Genomic DNA, 21,574 nt, shown 5'->3' on the forward strand with positions numbered 1-21,574 from the left:
TAAGTATAGTGCTTATTGAAACATGAAGAGACAACAGCAACAGAAAAGCTCCTGAAAGGCACTCCGTGGGATGTTGAATACTAGATATTAACACAAAACTAATACTTCAGCTATGATACTTATCAGTCAGGGACTTAGATCCAAGTTAGATCCAAGTTAAAGTGGGGGACAAAGAGAAGAGTCACTCTTCTCCACAAAAAACAATGAAGTTTCCAAGCTTCTTGTACTGTCTTGTAGTGTTTGCTGAATGTATTTGCATAGATGACATTTAAGTTTTGTTTCTGATTAAACTTACACTGTTAATAAGTTTTATGTACATCTTTTGTACACTGTATCACAACGCAAGACTTGTATTTAACCTGAATCATCACAGTAGCACTAAGAAAATCCCTAATTTCTCTGAAGAGGCTCAACTTTTATTTTAATTTTATTCTCTTAGAAAGATCTCATTTTTGTCTTAGCCATTTAATTCTATAATATGTCTTCATGAAGGCCATAAAGCATAAACCAAAATCAGTAAGTCTGTCTTATAACGTGTAGCCCTTTTCAAGAGCAAGCATAGCTAATTAATTTCTAGGTTTTTTTGCACTAAACATTAAAACCTTGCAGACGTAACATTTATCACATACTCTGAAAAATTAAAAAATATTTGCCCTTGCTCCCCTACTGAAATTGCTTACCAGTATCACTGCAAGTATTTTATTCTCATGCCTGTGAGACCTTGCAAACCTAAAATTCTATCACTCTGAAAAAGTAAAAAAAATTTGCCCTTATTCCTTTACTGAAATTGCTTTTTCGTATCATTGAAAGTAGTTTATTTTTGCACCTGTAATATAACTCATATTTTTCACAACTGATACCCAGCAAGTTTTTTTAGTGTTTTAAACACTAGGCGTAATTCCTTGCTGTTGCTATGGTGCTGAATACTTGAAATATTCCATCAAAACTATATTTTCAAAAGCCACATAAGTTATTTAGGAACTTACATCTCATTTTCTAAAATCACTAGGTATTTGGCTGTGAAGAAAGTCAAATTGACTTGGGGTCCTATGGCACTTAATCACTTTATAAAAGCAATTAGATGATGTGGTTACTGGCAAGTCAGATACCAGGACATGGTGACCCTGACACTAAAATTATCTGAATTACAACCACTTTCATTCTGGAACTCATTTATACACACAAGAATTTAACGCAGTTTAACTGGAAATTCACACTTTGAATTAGTATGGACTAATTTTGCTGAGGCCCCTGGCTAGACAAAACCCTCTGTTTCTTTCAAAAACCCTGCCTATAACAACAATTTGTGTGTGCACTGAACCAATCCGCACTGTCAGCAGTGCAACAGAAGGGAGTATTTGACTACCCTACACTTCTCCTGCCTGGCTCTCATTTATTGAGTGCTGTTCTGATTGTAGGAGTTTCACCAAACTGTGCTCTCTGTTACACCTCGGTGAGCGTGAGAACCAGCTCCCCCTAGAAGTGCTGTGGTAGTTAGGACAAGGGACAACTCTTTTCCCAGTGACCACTAAGTAAAACGGGGCCAAAAAGCCCCCATCTTCTGAAGGTCGCACGGACTGGGCAGTTCACACTCTCCACAAACTGCCGCGGTCCGTGCCGGCTGTCCAGACAGATCCCAAGCGCAGTCTGCATGTTGTAAGGTTTAGCACCCTTCCACCTCTGCGGTCTTCCAAGGCTTTATCTCGTGACCTGCAACCTTCCCACCCCCAGCTGAAACACTTCTGGGCATGCACTGCAGGTCCGTGCTTTTGAGAGAGTCCGTGCAAGGAGAAAACCCCTCTCGTGAGTGGCAATGCAGCCCTCAGACCACTGCGGGCGTGTGGAACTGGAAAAGGACTCCATACAGAACAGGAACTGTGTCTTACAAGCGCAAGGACACTGCACGGGTGCAGGAGAGATCCGGCATCATTGCTGTAGCCTATGGAAATGTCCCACAGCCCTCAGTGCCAAGGCCCATTCTATTCAGCCATACAGACGTGGCCCACAAATCCCAACTACAGGTCGATTCTACAGAGCTCAGCAGGGATGCTCAGCTTTGCAACAGCAGAGCTACGCCCTGAGCAATTGCGGCCACACGTAGAGCAGTGAGGAGGCTAAAGGGACCTCTACCCGCCCCGTAAATCCAACACACACCACACGCGAGGGGTGGAGATCCTCAGCACAAGCCTCTGCCTGCCTTTCCAGGTACTGCCACAGCCTTTACTGGAGTGTGTGTGCCCCTGCCGAAGACAGCGGCTGTTATGAGTGGCTGAACATGCAAGATTTGCAAGTGCCGATTTTAGAGCTCAGTTGAGCCTCCTGTTAGTGGCACCATGGGCTAGCCCAGCCTTTAAGACCCCCTAATGCCGGTTCCTGTCTTACTTTCATAGCAAACACCACGCTCAGCGGAAGAACCATTGCAGACGCAGGGCCTCACTACTCCACTACCAGCGCCAGGAACACATTCTATAGAATGACCTACAGAAATACTTATATGTGATCGGGCAGTTGCATAAAGATTCTGAATTACGAGTATTTGGCCTCCACCCAGTTAGTGCATTAGGTTATCTTAGAACATCAAATAGTAACTACTGGTGCAATTCATTTTTGCACTACAATTGCCAGTTTGCTTATCCCAGTAAATACAACGACACGCATTAATGGTACAGTTAGCACAGGAGATGAACTGTCAGTTTACATGCTGACAACAAAGTAATTTTATTCCATTAAGGGAACAGAAGCTATGTGAATGCATGGGAAATTTAATTAAGTTTCATTTCTCTCCTGTGATAGCCGTACAATTACTTAAGAGTCAATAGCCTATATATAAAGGCCAAACCAAACCTACTGTGGAGCTGTCAGAAGTATTTTGAAGAACAAGCAGTAAGTCACATGAACTATACGAACACAGTAAAACATTTATTGACTGCACAGGTTTGAATGGAACAACTTCTGAGTGAGTTGCAACACTTGTAAGTGGATACAGCAACTCCCGTTTTTTTTCCATCCCAGCTTTTTAACAGAATGGAAATATTAAATTTGCCTTGTTTAAATCAAATCTGAATCCAAGAAAAGACTAAATTTCTTGCGCTATGTTGGACGTAAAATCAAATTTACTAAAGAGAGATTAAATGGATGAAAAAAGATTAAATTTAATACATGGGAAGTCTCTGATACTGGTACTTTTTCTGTGAACTACATGCTAACATTCATTCAGAAGTCATCCCTATATAAGTTTCTCTCTCTCCCCTATTGTAAAAAATCCCAGTTTTTAAGAAAAAACCTTACCTTGCTTAATTCACTGATAGTTCCTACTTCTTATTTACTCAGTCTAAACTAGGCTTTCCTTCAGCTTCTCTTCAGAATAATGCATAGCTCAGATGATTTGGCTCAAAAACTCAGACAGAAGTCAGAAATATAGTAATTTATAGATGTTTTCTTCCCAATTTAACACTTAATTGACATAACAGTTTCAAAGAAGCCCCATCCTACTTAACTCGTCACAAACCCAACAGGGGTGCCCCCAACATGAAGCTGCACGTAAGTTTTGCTAGTTGGAAATTCACTAACAGCAGAACAGATGCTGGGCCCCTGCCCCTTCACGAGGCTATGCTGATGCCCAAAACACTGCTTCGGCATGTTTTTTTCTAATATTACAAGCTCTATTTCACTTTCCCTGATAAGGCCCACTGACTAGGAAAAGGGCATGGCAAACAGCATGATGTGAAGATGTTTAAAAGCCAGCCTTCCTGAGCCTCCTGCTGTGCTGAACGTAAGCCCAGCACAAATGATCCCTGAAGTGCTAAAATAGAATTAAACAAGAACGCTAAAATCTCTGGAGAGTGTAGAAAGAAGGTGCTACACAATCAGCGTTGTCAGGTAATTACATCAGTTTTAAATTTCAGAGTATTTCCTAAATAAAGTGAACAGGTAAGTCGCAGTCATACACTGTGATCAGTTAGATCACACGTCGGGCACGTAGGAAGCTATTTTAGCTATCCTCTTAAAATTCAGACCAGCTTAATCTGAATGTATTGCCTGCATGAAAAAGCATTTGGCTTCAAACAGCAAGCCCATATCTTATTTTCACACCTATTTTCACTACAGTGAGGGGAAAAAAACCTTTTATTTTTCTATTTTTCTATTTTGTTATCGAACTACAGATTTGGATAACTTACTACAATTCAGTCAATCCAGTTTTAGGGTTTTGGTTTGGTTTGGCTTCTTTGTTTTGTCTGAGCCATGTTGTTTAAATAAAATTACTTCTTAATTGCCTTTGTGGTTGCAGTCTCCCGGAAGAACAGTTTTCACTATTCTAACTTTAATTTCGAAACCAAACCCTTTGTGTTTCATGAAAGGAAGAGAGAACATCATTACCCCACAGTGCCACGGAGTAAAATCTGCAAAGGCAACAACATACAATGGAAGTTCATCACAACAAATGGACCACACGTAATGTTTTATTACTGTGTACTTAAGAAAACAGAGTCCTAGACACCCTGGACATTTTATTTCAGCACCTTCGCCCAGCTCCAGCTTCCTTCATTTGCCAAATGGCTTAAGAGCTGATTAAAAAAAACCCCTCTGACATCTTAGTTCATTGCTAGTTTGTGCCAACCCAATTCATTACAGACAAAACTTGATGGCTGTTTGGTGTCACTGTGAAATATGCTGATGATGCTTATGAATTGCCAGTCGTCCACATCTCACCAAAGTGCTATTCAGCAACTTAAATTCATCTCAGCAGAGCCCCCTGCTATATGTTCAGAACACTGATCAACACAAACCACTTCCTGCCTGTACGACAAAATGCCACTGGCATCTACAGCGATACTAAAGGAACTCAGAAGATGTGACTCTCTAGGTACAGAATGCTTCCCTAAAGCATAAAGCTGATGGAAAACTACAGGAAATTACGATCTCCATTTAGCTGTAGTCCCCATTTTATTCTTCAGGCTAACTCTTACCTCAAGAAGAGAATGTATTACGTGCTTCATTTTTCGACAGACAAAATATTCAACTTCTGTGTTTATATGTGCCTGCCCCTAACCTTTACCAGTGTCTGCAGGAAGTAGGCTGATGCTATTGAAGTTCCACTGCAAGGGGTCTGCCTACTGCAATGTGATGGAAAATAATCAACACAATTATGTTCAGTAACACTACTTGTCCAGGTGGAGCCCGAATACCATTCGCACATTCAGACACATTCTGAAATGGCTTATAATAGAGCAACTTTGGACTTTTACTTGATCAATGAGCTTTGACTCTAGTCTTCCAGGGGCTTACATTATCTGGACAGGAGATCTGACCTGGAGAGTAGGGAGGGTGCATGAAAGAGCCCACCAGGGAGCTACAGCACGGTGACAGCAACGCCGGGGAACACGACACTGTCTTGCCTCCACAGAAAACAGCAAGCACAACTCTGGATCATAATATTGGCAGGAGAAAAGGCTGGACCTGGTAAAGAGAGCTTAGTGGATGAAACCCATCTTCCCCAGGTTTAGATGTTTAAAAACTAAGAGAGGTCAAGTATCGCGAGATGGCACTTCGTCTGACTGGTCTTAAGATACTTATCTAGGAGGAAACGTACCAGGCACTAAGGAAGCATCTCAGGCGTAATTTTTTGACCTCAGTGTCACGTGAAAGTGTCAGGATTTGCTGGTTCTCCCCCAGAGGATCCAGGCCACAGCGTTCTCCAAAGGAACTACTACTTTAACTGGGTTTACTTGTAAAGCCTACCTCTAAGTAAGGGAGAAATCTTTAGCAATCTTAATCCATCTGACAAAAATGACACACAAAAATGACACACACCAAAGGGTATCATAGCAGTAAAATGGCACGGATATTTTGGATTAAACTTGAAACTAAGCTTTTTACTTCATGTGAAAATTAAGAGCTTCTGGCCCTTGGTCCTACATCTCTTGCAGGGATGCAAAACGATCCCTGAAAGCATACAGAGCTTATGAATTTCAGTCAGCTCTATTCCAGATAAATTCTAGAAAAAAAAACCTGATGAAAGCTACTTTTGTATAAGGGATTTATTTAAATATGAAACAATTCTTTAAAAAAATATGCTGTTACTACTCATGCTATGTATTTTTAATATAGAGAATTTTCCGAACATTTTTTCTCTGCTTTGTCAAACTTCAGCTTTTAATTTGCATTCCTTCAAGAAGCAGGCAGAGGTAATCCCTTTGGCTGAATCCTATCAATAAATATGTGAGACCAGCAAGTGGCTTCATCAAGTTCCCCATGATTTCCTTGCACCATGCAGACAACTGTATGTCGGCTCTGAACTCGAGAAGTCAACAGACAGAGCACAGTTAGTTCCTCAGCCGCATGTGGCTGGGATTCAATATTCCAGGGAACAGAAGCATTCACGCAGCTCTACCCAATCCTCCTTTCTGTGTGACCACTGGAGAAGCCCACACCAGCTGCTCAAGGTACAGTTGCTAATTATAGTTGCTAATTCCGAAGCTTTAACTACAGTATCAGAGAGGTTGCAAAGGAACAGGAGCTGCAGCCACCTCCTAAACTCACGCTCCATCTCTGCTTCCTTTTAACCCAAGCAGAATTTGGCACAGCAACACATCTATCTCATATCTTCAAGAGCAAAAGAATCTGTAACTTAAAAATTTGTTGCCAGCTATCATTGGCTCTGACTTTCATGGCCAATCCCCTAGGAGAAAGTTATCTAATTGATCAAAAATTAGCTAATTTTTAAGTCCATATGGGCTTCATTAACACCATCTAAGCACTTTATAAATGGCAAAACTCATCCCTGTAGTGCATTTTAGGTGAATCCACAAATAATAATTCACCAAGACAGATGTAATGTAAATTCCCATGCCCCATATCTAATAGTATCCTTGTAAATGACAGGAGGAATAAAATAAGTGACAGGCTTTCAAGCTTAAACACCTGCAGAAGGTGGTGCTAGCCAGACTGACTTCTGTTTCCAGAGTGTACATCTTCTCCAAGGACATGGGGCACTTAAGAAGGGAGTAATACAGAAAAAACTAAAGGGAATACAAAAATCCATAAAGTAAATTAATCATTAAATCTCCAAGGTGAGCTGTTAAAGGATAGAGGTATGTTTATTTATATTCTGCTTGGAAGTTTGAGGAAAATGAGTTCTACACTGTTCCAAGAATAGTAGTTGTTCAGTCATTAACATTGTCATTATAGTTGTGTGTTTATCATCAGGCCTTCCAGAAGCAGTGAAACCATAAGCAGACAGCATATATAAGATTTCAGAAGTAGATATCTATGTGTATATATATATATATGCAGCTTCTCATAGGGGAAGTCCATGTCTCTCATGATTCACCACTACACCTGAGATAACACAGAAGGCAGAGTAACTTGTTGGTATCAGTAAGACGACTAAACTGGTATCATGCAGATGCATTTAATGGAGCTACACCCTTACTAAAATGTACTCAGTTATGCACTTTTTTCTTTTTTTTATTTTTCCCCCATTTTAAAAATACTTCCCTCAATTATTCCACTGGGTTTGGCCCTGCTGCATAAAAAACTTAACTTTTTCTTGCAATAAGGTAGACAGATGAGGTACAGCAACACTGAGATCTTTTGGAAGAGCAGATGAGCAGCCAAAACACACACTATACATGGTGCAGGGTAGAGGGGTCAAGTGACTTGGAAACAGCCTACGTGTGAAAAGAGCCACTAACTGAAAGGCTTTTTTTTGTTTTGTTTTGCTGCAGTTGGTTGGGTTTTGGTTTTTTTTCAGGTGACTTAATTTTAGCTCTTGTCTTCACAGCAAAGCAAGATTCTAACTCCTGATGCAGAATCATAGAATGGTTTGGGCTGGAAGGATCACCTAGTCCAACCCCCCTGCCATGGGCAGGGACATGGTTCACTACAAGAGGTTGCTCAAAGTCCCATCCACCCTGACTTTTAACACCTCCAATGTTGAGGCATCCACAACTTCCCTGAACAACGTGTTCTAGTGTCTCATCAACGTCATAATAAAAAATTTGGGTGAGGATATTCAAGTAATTGAGCAATTGAACAACTGGAAGTGTTTCTTCATTAAGTACAGACACTTCACAAATATTCAAGAAAGCATGGCTTGTGGGGGCAGGCTTTGAAAGGCTGTATTTTGAGCATATATTGTTTATGAGTTATAGCATATTTTAATATACCAAAACTGACAAAAAGCCAAGTTTTCTCTTGCTTTCTGAGTTTTTTTAAAGCTGTATTTTAGCTTGTGGACTTTGAACTCAGAACTGTTCAAATTTCCTTTAATTCTAAGGAATATGACAGACTCATTCTACCACGACTACAATGACTGTGAGTAACACAAGTTCATTCATGTTCTGTATATTGATTTTACAAAATAACGCAAAATTGACAGCAAGTGAACCTTGAGATGAGTAAAATACACAATTGAAGTATGATAGTGATGCAGATTGTTCTGCAGCATACTTAAAAGTGATCTGAAGGCCACAAATCTTCAATTCTCTTTAATTTCCTTTCTCTAAAACTGTGTAACCTTTCAGTCATTTCTATGTGGATGGGACTACGTACACTGAAACCCACGTCTAGACTATTCTTCAGTTTCATGGAACCAGATAATAACTACAGAGTCCATTTAGAGACAGAAAACGGTTAAGTGAACAAGTCTGGAAAAGTTTCTTTAGCATTTGTCTACCCATATAGACGGTTGCATAAGTGTTCTATTTTGTGTTGGTAAAGGTAAGTGGACTAAGTCTCGCACTTGAAGCAGCTACACACCAGCTACAAGGGGCCTTTATCTTCTAACGCATACTTTTGAGGGGCTGTTGGGGCAAAATTTGGAGAGGTCTCTTTGGGGAGGCAAAGCATGTGTGTGTGCAGATGGGTGCAAACTGTGTGATACTCTTACCTGCAGAACAGACTGCCATAGGAAAATCTGGTTACAAAAAGTCAAAATTCCAGGCTTTGAAGAAAGCCCCCCAGCTCCTCATCAAGAATTAATCCCAGGCTGAAGGTATGGGCATGAATGATTTGCACTATCTTGGTCTTGAAATACATCAACTTTCCTAACCCACAAGGAAGAGACAGTGAGGTTTGAATTATCAGACACTGTGAAAAATATATTTGTCCTGCAAAACATCCCCTCTGCCTTTGTTTTTCACAAAAGACTTCTCTTTTGAAGGGTCATGACTTTTAGAAAATTCATTTGGGACTCAGGGGATCAATAGTTATGTGGGTATTTCCCTCCTTGCCCCCCTGGTAACTTCAAGTGTTACTGGCATACTGTTTCTGTTTTTTTAATGGGTGGCTGAAAAATTATAAGTATGCACTGAGGCTTCCAACCCAAACAAGGCATGACATTTGCAGTTTCAAAGTATTAAGTCCACAGATGATTTTAAAATAAAAAGCAATTCTAGAAAGTGGCTATTTCCTCTAAAAAGCTTTCACTATGTTTTTTCTGGAGAAGAGTGCATCGAGACCTGCAGCATTTCTTTGGTGTCTGTTCTCTTTGTTACTAATGACACTTCTCAGTTTGGAGAAAAATGTTTGAGAAGACACTGGTTATTATCTGGAAATGTTGATCTAACTTCAACAAAATTTACCCAGAGAGGTCTCTGGTGTGTTAAAGACGACACCTTGGACTCCTTCATGGTGTCTGGGGAAAGTTCCGTTTGCAGCTAATCCTTACTTACTGGTTGGAAGGTTTCCTACAATGACACTAACCCTATGAAAAAACACTGCTGGAAGTAGGAGTAGAGAAAACACGAGGTACCAATCTGTCTACATAAGATCTTCTCTAACGTTCATTTTAATTCTTCTTGAAAAGATGATGGCATGGTTGAGCTTACAACTCACAAAACAGCAGATATTCTAAATAATATATGTACAAATCACACCATAAAACAAACTCACAGACACTGATCACAAATTTAAACAAGTATACACACTGGTATCGAAATGCACCATAGAAAAAGTTCTAATAAAGATTTATTAAAGTAAATTACTAGAAAAATTCAGAACAAAGAGAATAGCTCCTCTACCACTGCCTAAAAATGACAAGAAAAGTCACTGTGTGCTAAGAGTAGACTCCTAAAATGAGTAACACGTTTCAGAAAACTGTATTCTTGAAAATACCTAACAAAATTAATGACTGTGAATTAATGGATGCAACAACAAAAAAACCCCAAAGCACCCACCCCACAGAATCTGATTTAGTGTTAAGACTCATACATCCCAACTCCAATGTTGCCAACTCTCAATGAGCCAATGTTCACAGCTGCTGAACTGTTAACAATCTTTTAATGTCATCTATACTTTGGGTAAGTTGAGCAAAATGGATGTATTTTAGAAAATGAAAGTTCATTCCTTAAGCAGGATAGTTCCTTTTTTTTTTTAATTCATTTTACTAGCCTTTTTTTAATGTATGTGATTAAAAGGGGAAAAAATTACATAGTAAAAATAGCATGGGTTTGGTTTGGTTTTGATTTGGGGTTGGGTTTTTTTTTGTTTGTTTGTTGTTTTTTTTAAATATAAATTGCCTAAGGATTATATTCCTCTTCTAAGAACGTATTTGACAGATATGTTTCAAGAGTGCTCACTTATCCCTGAGGACAGCATTTATATTATCTAATTTCAAACACCCATCTCACATCGTCTGAATCACCGCTTGGAGCCCTCACTAGATAAACGGCAGGAAGTAGGTAATTCACATGCTCCAAACTAGAACGTGCTGAGGCGCACAAGGGAGATGGTGAAATTACTCTCTTAAGTGTTAAGCTATTTTTAGTTTTGGCTCTCATCCATTCTCCCAGTCATTAAAATTAGCTCTATCGGTTGCAGAGTTTCTTCATTTTGAAGAGCTAAGCAACGTCTACACCATGAACTATTCTTCCAATAGCAGACACAAGTCCTCTCCACCTCCCTTCCATTACTAGAAATATCTTCTTATGAAAAAGGATGAACTGTACTGTGCTGTGTTTGACAGGTTACTGGCTTAAAACCAGGTAATAGTTTACTGTGTATTCCAGAAACTCCTTGCAGAATTTTCTGAAAATGTCTGAAATTTCTGTCAGGAAAGACAGAGACGTGGGAAAAAAAGTACATGAACACAAGGAAAGATTCTCCTTTCAAATTAGTAATTTCCTAGCAAGACCTTTTATTTTGAAGGATAGCCTACTTGAGCTAGACCCCAGCAGCTGAGGCAGAAGTGCAGGAAGCAGCAGGAATTGGGTCAGGGAGGGAGGGGAGAGCAATCCCTCCCTGTGTTCTTCTTCCAGAGACCACCAGGCTCTTGACAGTGGAGCACAAGGGGCAGAAGAACGGTACAGCTACGACCTTCACAACATCAAACAAATGGTGGTTGAGGTGAAGCCAACACCTACGTCTAAGTTGCTATATTAACTAGTTCTTTGCTTACACTGACAGCAGGAACGTATCACCTTTGAGTCTCTTCTCTGAGTGTGCCTCCAGAAATAATAATCTCTTCTCAACACAGTAACTGAATTTACCAGAGCTCCCCCAGTGTGCCCTAAAATGTCACAGTTCATTATAGTACTGTGCAACGTGAAGACAGTTACTGCCTTTTATGTTACAGAGAAACCTTTTTAAAAAGCCTGGCTTTATCAGGTTCCGTTCTAGAAGGTTTTCAAAACCTAACTGGACAAAGTTTAGAGCAGCCTGGTCTGACCTCATAGCTGACCTTCTCTGAGCAGGAGGTTGGATTATACAGCTCCTGAGCTTCCTCACAATGAGAAATTATCCTATGATCAGGTTAAATAACATTCAAAACCAAGAATTTAAAAATAAATAAAAAAAGTAATAGACAACCCCAGGTCTACTTTGTAAGGAAGCTATGCATAACCCTATAAATAACATCCAAATACTAGGATTTGAGTGTAATTTCAAATTACAAAACACGACAAAAATTAACTCAAAACTTTTCCTTGAAGCCAACTTAACAGTTCAGCATGACCCACACAGCACCTTTACTGTAACATAACTAAAATATTTAAGCTTGTAAAAGTGAGTAGTTTTAACACAGAAAGTGAAAAATCTACTGAACAGATTTCTGCATAAAACTTTTAATGAAAACTCAAGTGAAGGAACACGAGCTAGCAGCAAGATTTTTGTTTTTTCTTTGTTGTACAGCATTGGATTTACATGCAGCATTATTAAATGGTAAGCTATCTAGACAATAACATACCTAAGATAGAAACATCACTTGAAGTAAGTCCATTTTCACTAAGGCAATGGAGTCAAAATTCCCTATTAAAAACTTGTTTGAATACAAAAATAGGAATTTTAACGAACAAGCAACAAACACACACATATATATCGTCGGATCAAAACATTATGTAATAGAAATTCCAAGTTTATGTATTACAAGAAAAAATGAGGCAACAGGTTCGAGTCACGGTTGACAAAATTGAAGATTTTCCAGATTTGTCTCAGAAGAATCCTCTTACATTTTGTTTCTGAAAGTGTGTTTTATCAGCTTCATAAGGTGCCAAAAATGGAATAAAGCTTGTTATAAATAACTGTATTCTCTTCAAGGGTAAAGAAAGAGCAAGTTCACCAAACAGTTACCAAAAAGCCCCAAGCAGCAGTTGCACAGTTCGCCAGATACACCATTCAGTTTTAATATATGAATTATATTCTAAGGCTGAATAACCTTAGTATAGTATTTCTCTGGGTTGATTCAGACAATCAGGAACTGTATACTATGCACCATCAGGATCAGAACTTTTATTTAAAAGCCAGTCACAACAGAAGTGGTTAAATTTTTTCACAACTTTTTTCTCTCCAAATCCCATTTTATGATCAAGAGTTTTCAGTTGGAAAAAAAAAAAAATATCACAATTTTAAGAATGTAGAAATTATTTTTAGGCAAAGAAGATGTCTGTGGAAACTGAGACTTACTTAAGAATGAAAACATGTAGGTTTTAGTCTTAATTTTTTAAAATATTACATTTGATTAACTAGCTTCTGTTAGAAGCCTTCCTAGACTAGTTATCATACAGAAAAGGACTGATCAATGTCTCAGCCAAGATTTTTAAAATTTCTAATGCCAGGCTTAGGCTGCATTTTACTTTCATTTGTTCTGGCAGTGCTCAGGCTACAGTACATTACAGAAAGTGGGAGTTCCCAAGTAATATTACTTCATAGCTCAACACTAACCATCATGGATAGTTTAAAAAAAAGATGTTTAATTGCAAGAGTTTATCTTCTGTGCAAGGGTTGTAACTGTTTAATATCCGTATCTCCCAAGCAGTTGACTAGTGTTACACTGGTTGTGAACAGCATTAGGACCTTCCAGATAAGGATAAACTGAAGCAACTAGACTTCTGCTCTATTATGCTTATGGGGTATGAATGGGATTGTAGACATATATTGGAGCATGTTCATTTCAAAACTTAAAATTATTTACTGAAATAATACGAAATTTGAGTTCTACTAACAAAACTCTGGTGACTTACACAATGCTGTTTTTCAGCTTTTGGGTGTAAGTGGCGAGAAAATAACTATAAATACCAATGTAGTCTGCACTTACTTATGCTGCTGAAATAACAGGCCCCAACTACTTATACCAAGACATACAAAGTGCAGAGAAGAATGCTTGCAGAAGAGGACATACCTGGCCAGCAAGGATGTATTATAACAAAATCAAATTGAACACTTTTCAGGTATGCAGATGAAAAATGACAAGTAGTAACGTGTAGACCAAAGCATGACCTCCACACCTCTGATTTCCGACCTTGTTAACTCCTGCCAGACCCTGCCAGTTCATACAAAGACATTGAAAAACCCTTACCTATATCACTGTTCCGACAGCAGCCCCCTTCAAACTTGTACCCCTGTCCTCTGCCGCAGCAATGTTCCTCTCGGCAGCAGAGCGGTTCCCCCCCTTGCCTTGCAGTGCCGTGGCACCTCATCTTGCCCACAAAGCTCCAACACTTGCCCCAGGGCTGCCTGGGCTCCTGCCGTGCAGGCCCACGGGTGCCTTACCTGTTCTCCAGCCTACACTGGGGACCACTTCTTTTGGTCCTTTCACAGGGTAAGTACGTATCGTCAATGCCAGGGTGGAATACAGCTTTCCCATTTATGGAAGAAATGAACGTGCTACGCTAGTGTTATTTCAGTGAAGCACAGCCAGCCTCACTGACTCTCGTGTCCCCTATAGCTGAACTCATTGAAGGGAAGACCACAACGCCTTTTCATTTGAAAAGCATCTAGTGATTCATCATCAGCTCCTGGAGTCAAAGCAGATATGTAAAAAGCATTGCCACGCACCGGACAATACCCAAACGCCCATCAAGCGTTATCCTCCTCACCCAGAAGCACTGGCTAAACTTCACCTTCGCTGAAACGCAATGCGATCAGGTTTGATCGCACAGGGAAAGGGCGCAGTTCAGCAACTCCTCTCCATCACACACGGAGCGCCACCAACACACAGCATTCTCAGAAGGGCAGGCAACAAGAAGGAACACAATCCCTTTCTCTACCCTGACACATGAAAAGCCCAGGGAGTCTCCAATGATTGCTGTGTAAGGTTTTTAATTTAATTATTTTTTTGCTTTTAAATCAGAGCAAGCAGACTGCCTGCAGAGAGCACTGTTTCGGCCAGCACAAGCAGCTAGGTATGTCTACTGAGTTGCCCATTTAGTATTACGAAATGCCTCTACAAAAACATGCCCTTTAACCAGGTCTAACACAATCCTAGAGGCTTCACTTTCCATCTCTTTCATGCATGTGTTTCATGCATTTTTATTTATTTAAAATAAATAAATAATCTTTATTTATTTATAATAAAAACCTCATCTAGTCCCAAATTCAACTTATTTCAAGGCTTTTAAAAATTTGCATTTTCTTCAGTAATAAACTTGAAGCTACCATTAGCAAGACAAAACTCTGGTCACCATTTTGAGAATCCCCATAAGAAGTGACCCTCAAAATGCAGAGTTATTGTTGGAAGACCAATTCTAGCTGGTGGTATTTAACAGGACAAAAAACTAAAACCAGGCACTCACACTGCAGAAACGAAGTAGATTTAGAATAATGCAAAGCACGTAAAAGTTTAGTAACCTCTACTCCACACCATCAAAAATTACAACTAGGTAGTTTCAAAAAGTGTCTTCAGTCATGCTCAATGCAGAGCAAAGCGTAGTTACTATACTAGCAAAGCAGAAAACATATTTACATATGCAGAACAACAGGGAAGATCTTGCAGCTATCATTTTTTTTAAAAAACAACTACTACTCATGGACTTTATCACAACTCCATTTCACAAAAATATTGATAAGAGAATTCTAACACACAACAGTTTAAATGAACTCATTACAGAACACTGACAGATGTGCAACATTTGTAATACTCCTTCGACATGCACAGAGCACTCTTACAAAGCACCATTTCTTCTAAAACATGTAGTAGATGCACTGGTGACAACTGAAGTATAAAAATAAACACAATCACTCTGTTAAAAAATTAGTGCAAAAGTATATTTTTTTTTCTCATTTGAAAATGTATATTATTTTTTCCATAAATGTTTAATAGTAGTAGTCTCTTACAAAAAAAGCGAGAAGTCCTGCACAATTCCAGTTCCATCTCTGCTCATTCTGAATTGCATGACATATCTGGCACCCTAGTATTCCCCAGCCTTTGATCAAGAGCTCTTAAGCTCTATTTGAATTGAATTAAACAATGTTTATAAAAATAAATCTAGTATTTCTAGCTCTGTTCTAAGTTTATTAAATGTTTCAGTTACTCTTTGTAGTCTCAATACATTATGTGTTTTATTCAGAGTGTCCCATTTACAATTATTTCTAACAGGGGAGATATATCCACCTTCACTCATCATTTGTACCATTAAATAAAAACTCCTAGCTTTCTTAAAGAACAAGAGAGCACACCATTCCTAGTGCAACAAATTATGACTCAGTCTGAAGCAACTACACTTCTCTCATATTAAAAAAAATAATTTGAAACTGTTTTCATCTCTTAGAAAACTGTTTAATTAAAGGCTGCTTTAAACTTCGTAATCCAGAAGTGGTGTAAAAGTCCCTTTTCTTCCAATAATTTGTCAATGAAAGGCTGACATCCAGTCCTATCAGTCATTTAAAGAATGTGTGCAAAAATAATTTAATTGGAATATTCTATGAAGCAGTTAATTTCACTAAGACCTCAGACATTGAAATAATGCTTCCTGTTAAAGGGACACCTGCACTAACCAGTGTTCAACCACTAACCAGTGGTCCCTTTAACGAGGAAGGAGACAGGTATCACTTAATCAGGATGTGGGAATGGAATCTGTACCTATGGGTAAATGGCAATGCATTCTGGGTTGGTTCAGCCCTTGGTTCTGAGTTCTGCGTCACTTCCGGCGTCGCTCTCTCGTCATCTGTCCCGTTAATACTTTCTGGAGTCAAAGGAGACTGAATATCCCCTCCAGCTGATTCCTTAAGTAAAACAAACAACAGGTTAAAATTACAAACTGACCTGCTCAGGAAGGCTATGTGCATATGACCACTAACATTAAAGTCTTAAATGATACACAAATTTTAGGTAGTATTAACGTGAGGCTCAGATTTACAGCATCTCTCATGGTCCTATTTCATCACGTGAATTTAATTTGGAAGTATATTAACAGAAGTCTCACATTATCTTGTACAAAATACAATTGACTTATGAATTATTTGCAAGTATCCGGCCTCCTGCTTATTACAGACCTCTCGCCCTTACCTGGTATTATATTCAGCCCTCATACTGCTACGCAGTGGGTGACTATTGACACCCAGGATTCTTATCTCTTACTTTATATTCTAACACGGTGAAACAAATGCTTCTAATATTTGTTTCAAAATCTAGCTTTCATATTGTTTGTTAACCGAAGTGAACAGTGGAAGGGCCATTGCTGGTGCGTTCACAGTTTCACCTATCTGTAAAGAACACTTGGTTCAGCAGAGTCCTTGCGGAATTTCTGCAGGCGCGTTAGCCTGGGCTAGCTCTCGCTAGTCATGTATTATCTGTGAAGGAGAATACTCCAGCTACACCCAGGCAGCTTCTGCTGCTGCTGCGTAACTGGACACCTGAAAAACTTAATGGCTGCCTCCCAGCAGAAGGCACTGGTTCAGCTTTAATCACCCTGCGTCACGGCAACGTGTACGTTTGTGTTTTAGCCAACAAGCATCATTCGCTAATTTCTAGTCACTGAGAAGTACTTCTTTTCGATAAAAACAAAGTACGCTCTTGTAGCCTACATCCAAAGGTAGAACATTATAGGCTCTTCAGTCCCTGTACATGATTTAATTTTATTATTTTCTTTCCTATTGTATTCATTTTCAAGTAATAACTTTTGCAGGAGATAAGCGAGTCATATAAGCGAAGTAGCTCATCTTGATTTTAAAATATCTTAGTAGGGTTTTAGTAATCAAGTGATAATATTGAACTCTATGATAGAAGAGTTTCAGGAATAGAGTTCACTGGATGTCATGGAGGGGTGTTTATACAGCATACAACTGCTTGAATTACAGTATTTCCAAAAGCTAAGCATCTCCTCTGGCCACACAGGCTCCTACCATCTGCATGGGGAAACGATAAAGTTGTTATTTAATGCTATTAAACTGAAGCACAAGGACAGGACAGTCTCCGGGAAGCCAGCAGCCCCTCTTCGCAGCTCCTTGCTGTTCTTTGGCTTCCTATACAGAGTTTCAATCCCAGAAGCAATTGCAAAATATCTGAAGACCATAGAATCATAGAATAGTTTGGGCTAGAAGGGACCTTTAAAGGTTCTTACAAAATCAAGGTTTAATTTTCAGCCTCCATTTAGAGCCTTCAACTACTTTACAAGGATAAGGCTTTTTTAAAGCCAATACTGAATCTGATCCTCCATCTATGGGAAATGTTGTAATTGACTTTAAGCCTTAACTAGATGGAAAACCTCAGTTCTAAAGAAAACACAATCTTGCTGTCATCACCACGTTCCACACCTTTCTGGTGTCCCTTAACCAAAATATTGTTGTTCAATGTTTTCATTGCACTTAAAATTACATTAAGCATTTGCAGCACAACAATTGTCAAAACTTTGCTTTTATTCTGCCATATTTCTCACATAGTGAGATATATGTACCTCACTCTACAACTTGAATTAGTGGGTGATACAACATTTTAATACGGACTATACTAACTTCCAGTTCTAGTATATTTAGCGTTCATCAAGTTATACAATGCACATGCACCAGTGTCTCTATTCTGAAATTTATTACATTCCTACTGATTAAAAAGCTCAAATAATTAGTGTACAATGATTTAATTCCACAGATATAAACTGTTATCTATATTATAAATGCAATTTTTTTAATTATATGAATGCAAATTGTTACCTACCTTCAGGAAGAATCTTGTTATTTTATACTCAAAAATTATTACCTTAAGTGCCAATACTTTAAAAGTCAAAATTAAGTCTTGATTTTTACAGATTAATTTTATTGAACTGAAACTGAATTGAAATTAAGTGTGACAGGAGAGCAGAGTTTGCAAGATAATCAGGCAAATGAATTATTTTATAGAAATCATATGGTTTTGTCTATTATTATCCTCTGATTTGATAAACAGTTTCCAGTGACATTAAATGAAAAACTTTACGGACCCAAGAGTTTCTCTTTTATTTCCTCCTCTTCTCAAACTGCACTAAATATTCTAAAAAATACATACCACACCCTACAAAATCTGAATGGCTTGTATCTTTAAGAAAAAAATCCTACAACACTATTATTAGATACATAAAGCACAGCCTACTTATTAAAATGTTTTAAGTGTGAATGCATAAAAATTATTTTGGTAAAAGAAAACAAAATGTGCAAGTTCCATCTAGGCTTATTCTTCAGTAAAGCACTTTCATAGGCTTCTAATGTGAATAAAATTCAATTGTCAAAAACGAATGCAGATAAACACCACAGTCTATGTAATACCTAGACGTTTGCTACCTGCAAATTCATGAGTGGCTGATTTAGTATGTACAAGAGAAGCATCAGATTCTATTATGTATTTCTCCCACCAATAATACAGTTTAATCAGTGCTGTCACACACTCACAACTACCCCTGTCTGATAAATAATTTAATTGCAGCTAACTATAATGAATCTGGATATTAATAAAGCGTCAAAGAGAACAGAAAAAGCAACTTACACTGAACAAAATTTTTGCAAGTTCTTACAAATAATGTGTTCCCGTTTTGCATTAATTAGAGAGAGTAAATAATTTTGGAAACATTTTTGTGAGATGCTTATACATTAATGAAGTTTTTATTCCATACCATTATAGCTTCACACGGACTTTACAGAGTTGGGGAAGAAATTGAGGTCAACTTAAAAAGGGATTTTCACCCTTCCATTTTAGCTGGGAGAGCAGGTTAAATTAGTTCTAACATTCAACTGTATAGACACTATATGGAAAAAACAGTGCTTAAATTGAGAATGACAAGTCTTCCTGTAAATCAATGGTGTGTATTTTAATGCCTGATACTTTCCATTTGTGACAGCTACAAATAGGTATTTCATACATTTGAGAAGAAAGTATTAACAGCTCTTTTATGGTATAAACCCACTGTTGTATCATATATAAGTTTCTGGAGGATATTGAACTTTAAGCCACTCACCAGTCCCGGACTTACACATGGACTGAGGATTAGTATTTCTCTACATGACAAATAAATGTGAGAGACTGACTCAGGTATATTTTGCTATTTAAGAGTTTGTCAGAGATCTGCACTATCTAAAGGAGCTCTGGCCTTCCTAATGCAGGACTCAGGTGATGCCAAGCAGTATAAAAATGACAGTGCCTACAGTATGTAAACTGAACATAACAGAGGGGAATTCATCAAAAGATGCCTAAATTTCAAAATCTTATAAGCAAAATGCATGCACTCACAAAAGAGTAGAGTAAAACAAGCAGACTTCACAGCACAGATCAAGCCACCTTTTAATGGTGACTAGATAGGGAACAGAAGAAAAGGAGGAGTAGGTGATTCTAAAATCATGAGCAAACCAAATCAATTCCAGTTTGTTTTCTTATTAAGTATCATACTGTTTTCTCATTAAGTATCCCATACACTTCTCTGGCACTGGTGTTCTTCATAGTGCTTCTCTGCTCAGTAATTACTGGCGTAAGTCTGCCAGCTACTGATTCAGATACCATAACACATGTGAAACATTTGTTCCAGTGCAGAAATTCACATAACATCTCAGAAAGTCCCTTTTTCCACAAGCTTTGTAAGTAAATTTTGTACTTCTAAAAAGAATAAGCTAACAGGTGACAAACCATGACCATATTGCTCCAATCAGCCCATTCCTTGCACTAGAAAATGTCGTGATTCTGAAACTTTTCAGGCAATAGCTATTCCTAATTGTCTGCATAGGAGGGGCTCAGAATCACAGACAACATTGTTTTGAGCAAGTTACTCACCATACAATTTCAGAAATTAACAGACATCTTAATGTGAAATGATGGGGGTCAAAAGAAGTATCTGAGGACAGATTCTTGCTTAGAGAAAAAGAACTGAGGTTCACATTCCAGGTGGTTGTAAGACTGATGGGGTGAGACTGCAAACCCCACAAACTGCTCAGTTTGGTTGTGTACTTGAACCTAATTAAGGTTTGCTTAAAAAACAAAAAAAAATAGGGGGGGTGTGGGAGGAACGGGGATGGGAGACAGTTTTCAGGCTATTACTTCACGTTCACAGTGAACTTCAGATCGAAGTGTTGCTCTTTCAGTGCACAGGCAAGCTTGTAACTGAAAACAGACAATAGGTGGCTTGTCACTGTAAGATCCATGAGTTTACGAATTAAGCAAAATAATTCCCTCTATTAAAAGATATGTCGGGGAAATAGGAGTTGGCACAGCAGGGGAGCCAGTATTTTAGTTTTATATCAACAAGAGCCTTGCAAAACTGTATTACCTCAGGCTGAGTTAAAAGGGACCCAGATGGGGTACCTACGTGCATAGGTGGTCTCAGAAGTACCAAAATAGACAACTTCTTTCTAGACCAAAGCCTCCAGACACACCAGAAATAGATAAAGGGTGTATTATTATATGAATCCATCTTAACACAGAAGGGTCGAAAGTACAAGTACTCTGGCACAGAAACAATGCCTTCCTCTTCATTTCAAGAAAGCACTGTGCACTCGGTGGGGCTTACACTTAACAAAGCAGCATCTCTCTTGTAATTTGTTGGTCCGGGCCACTGTCTTTCTTTGGACAAGTTTAAGTTCTATTTACAGTCAAGGTGAATGGTGATTTTATATATTATCTGATATTCTGGGAAATTAAAGCAAAGCCCACTGGTAAACAGGAGGCGAACAGGCAGTATTAAAGAAACTGTAAGAACGCAGAGTTTAAAATTAGCAGCAGCATAGCTTAAGGGAAAAGGAACTCCTGCTACTAAGTAATTGCAAATTGGGCTATGTATTATTTTCTTTCTACTATGTGTTTCCCACACAGACAAACACAAAAAATGCTGAAGAATACAGAAACACTGTATCCAAAAAATGCTCAACATGGAACTACTACTTCCTGGCCGTTGGGGCACTATTCTGGTGG

At 38.6% G+C, this 21,574-nt stretch overlaps 1 protein-coding gene across 1 annotated transcript in view; it reads right to left on the reverse strand.

Annotated features, from left to right (window-relative positions):
• Nucleotides 1–21,574, reverse strand: part of HOMER1 (homer scaffold protein 1) — a 101,035-nt gene that overhangs the window by 40,188 nt on the left and 39,273 nt on the right. Inside the window, exon 5 of the mRNA XM_063320804.1 lies at nucleotides 16,295–16,437. Within this exon, the coding sequence (XP_063176874.1) occupies nucleotides 16,295–16,437 (143 nt within the window). The remainder of the gene's footprint in view (nucleotides 1–16,294; nucleotides 16,438–21,574) is intronic.

Source organism: Chroicocephalus ridibundus, chromosome Z (assembly GCF_963924245.1).
Source record: "Chroicocephalus ridibundus chromosome Z, bChrRid1.1, whole genome shotgun sequence".
In the NCBI taxonomy this organism is placed as follows: Eukaryota; Metazoa; Chordata; class Aves; order Charadriiformes; family Laridae; genus Chroicocephalus; species Chroicocephalus ridibundus.